This window comes from Centruroides sculpturatus, unplaced genomic scaffold (genome assembly GCF_000671375.1).
Source record: "Centruroides sculpturatus isolate CEXI.00-Female unplaced genomic scaffold, Cexi_2.0 scaffold702, whole genome shotgun sequence".
In the NCBI taxonomy this organism is placed as follows: Eukaryota; Metazoa; Arthropoda; class Arachnida; order Scorpiones; family Buthidae; genus Centruroides; species Centruroides sculpturatus.
This window is the reverse complement of record NW_019384867.1, coordinates 100,720-111,071: the sequence shown is the minus strand read 5'-3', so window position 1 is coordinate 111,071 and position 10,352 is coordinate 100,720. Positions and strand designations below refer to the sequence as shown.

At 35.1% G+C, this 10,352-nt stretch overlaps 1 protein-coding gene across 4 annotated transcripts in view; it reads left to right on the top strand.

Moving 5' to 3' along the window:
- Positions 1–588: 588 nt before the first annotated feature.
- The window catches only part of LOC111630790 (hydroxylysine kinase-like), a 36,843-nt gene continuing 27,079 nt past the window's right edge, over positions 589–10,352 (top strand). The window contains exons 1-5 of one of the 4 annotated variants that reach the window (XM_023374946.1): positions 589–793; positions 876–981; positions 5,489–5,638; positions 9,411–9,513; positions 10,218–10,331. In XM_023374946.1, coding sequence (XP_023230714.1) covers positions 910–981; positions 5,489–5,638; positions 9,411–9,513; positions 10,218–10,331 — 439 coding nt within the window. In that variant the 5' untranslated portion in view covers positions 589–793; positions 876–909. The other 3 variants (XM_023374948.1, XM_023374949.1, XM_023374947.1) reach the window with 3 other exon arrangements.

Here is a 10,352-nt window from a genome sequence, read left to right as displayed (position 1 = left end):
TCGAGATACTTTCGGTCACCGCCATTATTAAAAAAAGGCATAAACACCCAGCAAGTGCGGATGATCTTTCGGGTTAGGAATTTTCCAAGAACTTTTTAAAAAGCGTCGCAAGTCTTCTAGAGACCAGTGATCTCCAAACTTTTTTGATCGCTACCCCTAAGACAAAATAATTATAAGTTGTACCGTTTATAATATAATATAACATTGTGTGTGTGTGTGTGTGTGTGTATAGTAAAAAATTAAATTGTTTATTATTTAGTGATTTTAAACAATATGCACATAATGAAGAAAAAACTCGGCAAATAGAAATCAGGCGTGTTTCTTAGTACTGTATAAGTAACTAATATTGCTGAGAAGGAGATAGATAATATACACATATTTAAATTAAATTACAAATTTACATTTTAGTAGAAGTACACAAAGTGATACTTTGCGTACCCCACTTTGGAGACCACTGTTCTAGATTTATCGGTCTAAAAACTCGGTTACGTTAATTCTGTATTTGACGGCATTATTAATTTAAGCTTCTTACTGTTAGCATTTCTATTACGATTACGTAACGGCATAATTTGCGTAACGATATTTAGATAGACATTCCAAGTCACGACGAAAAGTGACTATTGTTAATAGCCTTCGATCGAAACCGAGGGCGGGCTTACGTTTACTTCCGGCAGAAGTGTAACCGGTCCGTTTTGACCTCGAGAAGAGATTATAGGCTACAATTACGCCCTCAATGCATTTGGATGACAGTTATTTGATTGAAAAGGACAACGAAAAATTTATTTAAAGTTTGGTAAAAATATTTTACTTTCGTAATCGCGCGAATATTTGGAAATAACGAACGTATAACCATTCCGTTGCATAATTTTTATCAGCTTTTGAGGCGTCGACTCTCGTTATCGTTGCTAGATGAATTTGGAAAGCGTCCAAATCACGCGATCGCCGGGACACTTCCTCGTAGATACAGGATCGGACAGAAACGTACGTATAATTCCCGTTTTAACTTTACGAGACTTCAATTAGTGAATTTGCATAATGACGTTATTTCGAATTTGAATACGACCGTAGTTAATCATTTCTCGTAAACGGTAACTTAATGCTTACTACAGCGATTATCGTTTTCTTCAATAACGACTCGGTTGAGGAAATCGACAATGATTCGGCCCTTTTTCTGTTTACTTCTTCCGCCAACGGGCAAATTGCATTTTTCGGTGTAACGACTTCTTAGTTAAGATGCGAGTTTAATTAGAAAAAGTCATTTCTGTAATTAAAACGCGCCAAGTTACGACAAAAAGCCGTTTTCGCTTAAATTTTTCCAGCTTTTGTGACGATTTATTATTTACGCTAAGAGAAAGTATGTATACTTAGCTATGTATGCGTGGATAAGAAACGGCGATAACCGCAACTGTTTATCCACGTTCGTTTATGTTCTTAGGAATACGGAATTCGCTAGCCAGCTGAAATGAAGTGATACTTCATTTCAGCTCGTTCCGGTTACGTATATATAACAAAATCCTCTTTAATCGTATCTGCAAGAGAGTAACTTACAAAATTCCATAGATTACGATGATAAACAAAATTTTTTAAATGTAAGTTTCACGCCAAACAGAAAGATTTTAAAACTGCTTCAAAATCTAAAGTTTGCCGATGCTTAGTAAAAATATCGTACCAATCACGGAGTAGATACCTTTGAGTTAACTTCTAATCTACTTAATGCTGATTTAAATCGTTAGGATTTGTAGCTAAGAAATTACAAAACTTAAAAGTTTTTACGCTAAGTCTTCCATGACTGGTGTAACTTGTACATTTCTTATGGTTTTAAGAATGATTCGATACTACTCGAAAATGAACGCCTCATTCGTGCAAAAATCTCAGTAAAGGGTGGACGCGAAAGTTAGCAATTATAAACAATTAAAAATAAGAGACTGCCTGCTCTTCGACTTTACTGTCCTTCGGTGCAGTCCTAGGGCGCGTTCGTTAATAGCGGTCTCTCTGCCTCTCCGCTACTACGGGAGTGCGCTGCTGTTTCTAGGCATTTAGGAACGACGACGAAAGAAAGAAAGAAAGATGAAAGCACCCGTACTATCGATAGTATCCTGATGGAGTGATCTACGATTTTAAAATATGCGTCTTTTGAGACAAAGGAAAGGTCCCAATTGTAAAATTTAACCATAAAATGGATTATCTTGCCGACAAAGTAGCCACGAAAAAAATTAGAATGCCTGTTACCATTCGAAAAGATACATCACGTGCACTAACTTGCGCTTTCACAACTTGTAAATTTTCATTCATAAAACCACATAATGGACCCCGAAACGAAACTGTCTGATTACGGAGACGCCATTTCCACCGTAAACTATTACCAGCGGCCGATTTTGTCGTAGGATGGGGCGCACTCCGGCCGGAATATAGGAACGCGTTCCGCAGGAATTTTTAAACGGATGCTACTCGCGCGGAGTTACGCGAAGGAATAAAACAACGCTCCCCTAGTCGTTGGAATTTACGGTTTTTGCTTGCATCTGTAATTGCCGTGTCAGGCCGATCCTAGTCTCGTGTAATGATTAATTAATCTTCGTAAGTCTCACCTGACCCGTCTTGTTCGTACGCCAGGTTCCCGTCGTATCTCCAACCAAGAAAAGTCCACTAAATCTGTCTTTAGATTTTATTCACACAAAAAACAACAAATCAACCATTTACAATAATTCGATTGGAAGAGCATCCCGCTATGTTCTCGCACCTTTTGGGAACTTAACATCACCGTCTGTGTTGCCAACTCTCTACAATAATAATATTAAACATTAAATATTAACAATGAAAAACCAAAACCAGAAAACGCTCGCCATCTAGCGGTATGAACGGGTCATCCTCCCACCTTCGATTTTGTCAGTCAAAATCAAATTAAACTTAAATCTAAGTTTAAACCCGACAAAACACACACAGTATAAATTAAATGAGTTGGAATCAGTTTAAAAATCTAGCCAATTGGGAGCCCTTAGAGGTCTGCCCCTTTTTGAGACTTGGGAATTCTCAGAGGAAGTAGTCACAACATCACTCCATGTAGCGTCAGAGGCCATTCGGGACTGATCATAGGTCCCCTCGCGATCGTTTTCAGTAGAGTCAGCAGTCTTGCCACGAAATTCGTTTCGCATAACATATTTTTCATCCCCCAAAGAGCTCTCGAAGGGGTACAATCTCCTGACAGGACGGATCCAACATGTGTTTTTATTTTGGCTACTCTTACGAATCCATCTATACCTGGATAGATCTCGACAACTTTCGCCAGACGACAATCAAGTCGTTTTTGTTTGTCATGCCCAACCAAGACGATATCTCCCACAAAAATCATTTTAGTGCCCTTGGCTACCCTCCTCGGGTTTTGCAATTGCCCAGGTACTCAATTCGAAATCTATTTCGTAAATCTTTTCTCAACTTGCATAAATAACAGAATCTCTTCCCAAGATTTACCCTTTCCATGTGATATAAAAAGACAAAACGTTTGATTTTCATAGTAGATCACTACCATTAAAATTAAGCTGGATGGGTTTTATAAAAAACTGTCAATGCTAATAACGAGTAAACTCGTGATTAAGTCTGACCTTATTCGAGATACGACACATGATCATCTTTATCACCTGACGTGTCGACCGTTAACCACCAAACTTTAATAACGTCAATCCCCTAAACCACAAATCTCCCTTCAAAACTCGAAATTTTCGACAAAAAGCACAGGAATTATTAAGCTTCAAATAGAGTGAACAAAATCGGTCACCCCCACACAAATGCATACATTCAGCAAAACCCCCGAATTGTTTTTATTCATCGACTTTTCAAGGACCTCTGAGTCGAAAAATGTAAGAACCTGGGGATCATGTTTTGACTGATCGTCACACTTTCCCTTTATTATACATAACATCCGGGAAAGTAAAATGAAATCTCTGAACACTTTTATTCGGTTTTGGCTCAGAATGGTTGTTTAACTTTTCAATAAGTTCATTGTAGCTTAAGTCGCAATCGTCTAGCAGAGCTACCAGTGGCAACACGAAACGGAACGTCTATGTACCTAAAAGGCTAAACAGTGTGGCTCGGTATTGGCATCAATGATTTTACTGGCTTCTAAGTAGAAGGTTAATCTTTTCAAGTAATATTTCCAGGATTTCTGCGGTTCTATTGAGGCAACGTTTGTATGGAAAGTGTTTCATCCAGCAGTGTGTTGTTTGGTTTCGTTAGGGCTAGGTTAAACTCCGTACTGAACCGTATCCTAATCGTATCCATAAAGTGTGGTTATAAACTCCGTACCGTATTCCGTAAGAAAAGTTTGAATGCATCAAACTTACGGTATGAATATGGAAAATCTGCGGATTACGCATGCACCAAGTCGCTTTTCGATCTTAACTTCCTCGATCAGAAGTCGAAAGCCGGAAGTAGCTGAGGAGTACTTGACAGATTAGCAACGCAATGGAAACGGGACGACAAGAATATGTGACTATAATTGCATTATTAGCAATTACTGCAGGAGCTTATATTATTAGTAAAAAGATGAAGGATGGGCAGCGTGGACGACAGCAAGTGCGCCCCATGAATGTAAACAGACCTTTAAACAATATAAAAGTTAAAGTAAGAGCTAGATTACTTTGGTCGTAAAAAACAAATACAGTAGATCCTCGATTATCCGACTCAATTGGGAACTGGGGTTGGTCGGATAATTGAAAAGTCGGATAACCGAAAAGTATGAAAAAATCCATTATTAGTGTAGGATATTATTATATCCCATGTAATTAGTATATTACTATATCGCTATTAACCTACTTCGCGTTGAATTTTCCTCCATGTTAAGCCTATCAAATGTTATTTTAAAATAATAATCGTTGCTATTGTATCGTTAAAGATTAGAAAATTAAGCCTCGTTTAAATACTGGCTCCCTTTCATGGTCGATCCAGTGTTGCCAGCTAAAACACGTAAAAATAATATTAAAGTAGCCAAGACATAGCCAAATATTGTAGCGCCTTATCACTAGCGGACATTTGAAATTTACCGACTAGACGGTCGGTTAACCGAGGTATCGGTTAATCGGGGGTCGGATAATCGAGGCTCTACTGTAAAACACTAAATGAATATATAATTATAATGTATATTTGGAAACAGAAACAATGATATTTCTCCGATTTAAATCAAGAGTGTGCACGTGTCCTACGTCGTAAAAAAGTTTGGTTTGTTACGGATATGAATCCGGCCGTACGGTATTTTATAACTACTGCCATAATACCAGCGTTGTAAACGCTTACGGATACCGATACGGTTACGGTACGGACTTTATAACCGCGGTTAAGAATAGAGTCGGGAGGGAATCTGCAATTTAGACAACATATTTAAACATTATGACGAAATATTTTATTAATTATTATTAGTTTGTATGCCTATAATTTGAATTATTGTGTGTATGAACTTACTGTACTGACAATACAATTTCATAATTATATGATTTCGCAGATGGATAATAAAGAGTCTTCTGAAAATCGAGTGATCAAGGCTTTTGTTGATGAAACTTTTGCGTCTTCCTTTGTGAATGATGTGTATGGAATAAGAGTAAAAAGAGTAAGGGAACTGAACGGTTTTGACGACAGGAATTTCCATATTGAGGTAAGACCGACTACTTAAAATCAAAGGGATTTAATTAAGAAAATTTTTAGAAATCCATTTCTAAAATTATTTATTGTAAAAACAGAATCAATTTCAAAATAAACGAAAGTAAATCTACTGGCAGAATGAAAATAAATGTTCAGTTCTGTTAGCTACACATAATTTGGATATAATACTCGATAATTAGTTTTTCATATGTGAAGAATATAATATTAATTATGTTATATCATTGGTTTGTGAATAAATATTTACCATTGTGATTTAATTCTTATTTCACTCAGCCTAAGTGAATAATTAGTCATATTCTATTCTTGCTAACAAAAGTAAGCAGGATACAATTCAATAAATTACATTTTAACAGATTAATACGCCTAAATTATTTGGCATAAAGAACTTAATCAGTTAAAATTTATTGTTTTGTACTTACAGTATTTAGTTTCATCTCATTGAAAATTCAGTAATGTTGCTAGTTAAAGTATTTTCATAGTATGGTTAGTTAAATTAAGTTCAAATGCAATTTTAATTTTTTTATTTTTCAAATTTTTTACTTAATTGTGACTTTGATTGTATTTTTATACTAATCATTGGATTCATATTCGATACAAGAAACTGCTATTCAATCTATCGTTTTATTAAAAACGAACAAAATAATCTTTACTACGAGCACAGACCGATATTTCCGTGAAAAATCACCTATTTTAAACACCAGGACCATTGAATTGAAATTTTCACACGCTTCGATTAGATGACTTGTAAGTTCTTGTATCCATTTTCTCTGTTTCATTAATGTCGTGACTTCGTTCTCAGAACAGTATTTTCCTTTACTTATTTTCGAATATTTTTAATTATAATGTCGTTTCTTAAAATAGTTTTCTTTTTCTATCTATGATTAATTCATTAAAAATAATTTTATTTTATTATACAGTGAGTCCCGTACCCCTTCGAATACGTTTTGCATAAACTCGTCCTTGACTTTCTTCTGCTTCTAGCCTGTGTTGGTGAGCTTTTGCTTTTGTGTTTCTTGGGCTCTATTGAGTTTTTTCCTATTGAGTGTTAGCTGTTTTTTTGTCATTTTAATTAGTATTTGTGTTACTGCTCAGATTTTGAGTCAGTTCTCAATAGGCTAGATTTTTCATTTTCACGTGTTTTTCGTTTGTTAGGCTCAGCTATCTCAGTTTCTGTTTTGGCTTTGCCAGACAGAAACAGTTATTCTTTGATTTAAATTCACTCCCTTTCAGCTTCCACTCGATCACATTCTTGATTTTTGCTGGGTTTTGTAAATTTTCAGTTTTTAGTGTGTTTTTCAGTTAGTTTAGGTCTAAGTTAGATAGTTCTCTTTTTGTGGTTAGTTAAGTCTTCAGGTGGTGAGTTTCCCCTGTAATTTTGGTTTTTCTGTCACCTAGTTTTCGAAGTATTTCGGGTTTTTCTGGTTTTACTGCATTGCAGTATTTTTGGTTTTTCTGGTTTTGCGGAGTTGTTCTTCAGCCTTTTCGGTTGTAAGTCCATAGTTAGGCCTTACTAGGCCAGGTTCAGCTGCCTAGTCGTTTTCATAGCTTTTTCGGTGTTAGTAATTTGGCTTTTTTGTGCTTTCCGTTTTTTGTAGTTAAGTTTTCCCTTTGTAATTCGTTCCCTTAGTAGCTGCTTTGTTCCTGTTAGTTTCTTATTTCTAGACCATCCCATTTTCGATTATTTCGGGTTTTTCGGTTATACTGCTTTGCAGTATTTTGGTTTCCAGTTCTCCTGTTCTTTTCCTTGGTAGTGTAAGTAGTATAAGGGTTTTTCCAGATGGCGTGTCAATCTAGTTCTGGAAACACCGAAGCCACTGAGAATTTATATGTTTACATTTTTTCCAATAGTAGCCCGATTAGTGCCTTCCAGTAACTGAATGGATAATCCACCGAACACAGGTAGTCGGTCGTGGGTTCGCGCATGGTCAAAGGTGGAGTGTTCTGGGTTTTCTTCGCGTTTGTAACACTTAAATCGGGGCCAGCATCACATAAAAGGCTTCCGGGATGCATCTCCTTGGCAGATCACTAACGTGTCGCGTTGCCATAACCAAATAAACCAGACTAATTCTAACGAGTGAATATTTATTGTGACATCCTCACTATGCCGGACTGCATCTTTTTGTCACAATGTTTTCAATTCTTTTAGTAGTGGCCGTGCCCCTGTACATCATACTTTTTGTATTAACAATTTTAACATATATAAGATTGAGTCGTCGGCCATATAAATAACTCCTTTGGGGGGAAATTTTCAATCGAAGTAACGTTACTTTCGTTCCAAAACTGGAAGTTCTTATATAGTTAACCTGGGATTGCTGCCATTTACTTTCGACATATTGTCTCGACTTTAATCGAACTAAATCCTTCCTAGAGATTGAGGAAGGACAGTCAGACAGACAGTGGACAACAGTCGAAATTTATAGGTTTATAATTTTTTCAAATTGCAGCCCAGTAATTTTTCTATAAATGCAACATTTACGAGAACATACCGGTACTTTCCATGTATATTATACAATCTGTTGCCAAAATTTATCCACTTTATTATCACATAAATGGAATTGTTCTATACATTTTATAAGACTTTTTTATTGAAAGAAGTCTTATACGAAGTCTTTCGAACGTTAAGGTTAGAAATTTTGATCACATGTGTGGCCATCACAACCTGTCTAACACGGATCACTTTTCAAATATTAATATGTAGTAGACCGGTATTAATTAGTAATCCTTGACCATCTTCTCTTCTGAGAAGTCATAACTACTTTGGTCGAATAATTTCAATCCCCTTCTGCAACAGTCCTATTTTTCTATCGGACCAGAGGTATGGTGGCATTAGAATAAGAAAATTACATAGTATAATGTTATCGGCGAGTTCAAAATATGATTTAAGTTGTTTTCGAGGGCGCCGAGTTTAATATTTTATCCATTTTTTTTCGAAGTTTGATTCGTTCGCAGATCACCGTTTGATATTCGGCTGTGACTGGTACAGTTTCTTAGAGTTACCATTAGAAAATACTTTGATACGGTATTTCAAAAATTTAAAATTCTTGACTATTGAATTTGTGACATTTCGTACCTTCATAGTATCGTGATAAACACGATAATGGTAGGCTAAAATAACAAAAATTTTTATATTGTTTTCGTTTTAAGTTAATATTTATTATATTATAGTATTTGAATTTTATAACTACGGAGGTTATCTTACTTAAGGGTTTATCACACCGAGTGAGCCATCTAACATTTTAAAAATTATTCCTCTACTCTACACAATTTAAACAATTTTTAAAATGCAATAGCTTTATCACTTGGTGTGATAAACTCTTACGTAAGATAACCTTTGTAAATATAACCTAAATCAAATACTATAATGTAATAGAATGTTAGAAGTACGAATTAATTTAATAATGTTAAACATCGCTGTTGTTATTTTTGCCCGAGCAACGCCGGGATCATCTGCTGGTAAATAATATATTACTACAAATTGAAGTATAAAAGAATATCAATACATATTTGCTTTAATTAATATGCATCAATGTCCTTACTTTAAACAAGTTATTCTTTTAATCACCATAACAGTGTATTTCTATTAATAGGACTTATCATACTGGTATATAAGATTACAGCAACACAGACACACAGGTAATTGTAAATAAAACAATTTTAATCTGTGTGACTGTGTTGCTGTAATCTTATACACCAGTATGATAAGTCCTATTAATAGAAATACACTGTTATGGTGATTGAAAGAATAACATATTTGCTTTTTTCAGGTGGAAGATGACTTTGAAAATCGCTATTTAAATTTCATATGCCAAAGTGGTTATACATTAAAAATAATAAATAACTTAGATAGCGAAAGCACTGACTTCATAGGTAAATATTGTTGTTTAAAATTTTAATACTGTAAAATCTGCATAAAACAAAACGCGAAGGTACTAATCAGATCTTTCCGTTTTGACAGGTATCGTTTTTATAAAGGGTAATGGCTTTATTAATGATTAAATAATTATTAATTAATTAATTCGCTAATTAAAGGTTAATGGCATGCAGCGGGCAGTTTAATGGACGACACCTAGCCACTCGATTGTGTCCATTCTACTCCCCATTGAATACCTTATATTTCAAAGGTATGTTTTCACACAGGCGTTAGTGACGCCAGTCTGTGGCAGAAAAACGCGGATCGGATCTCTGTCACAGGTAGTGACAGCAGCCACTTAAGAGTTTTTCATATGGACAACTTTTGAGTGGAGCGCCTAAGTCACTGGTACACGAGACCGAGTGGCTCATCTGAAACCTGCCTAACAGCTGTCAAAGGCTGTTTGCTAAAAATGTATTTTTATATTAGCATATTGTCTAGTACTCTTTATTAATTTCTAGACGGTAGGAATAAATCACTTTACTAGAAAGCAAATTGAAAAGAATCACACATTTTAAAGCATTTTTCATTAAATTTAATTAAAATATTAAACTATAACAAGTGCATCAGAAACAGGATTTGTAATATATTTTAATAACTATATATAAATACACGTGTTTTAAGGTAATTTCCATATATTTATGAAACGTATATTTTTCAGATGTAATGGATTCCATATTGTACTATTGTCACGAACAAAATCTCTGTGTTCCATTACCAGTAAAAAATAAATTGGGTACGTTTTGGAGTAAGAAATTAATAGTGGATAAAAATAGTAAGTAATTTATCTGCACAA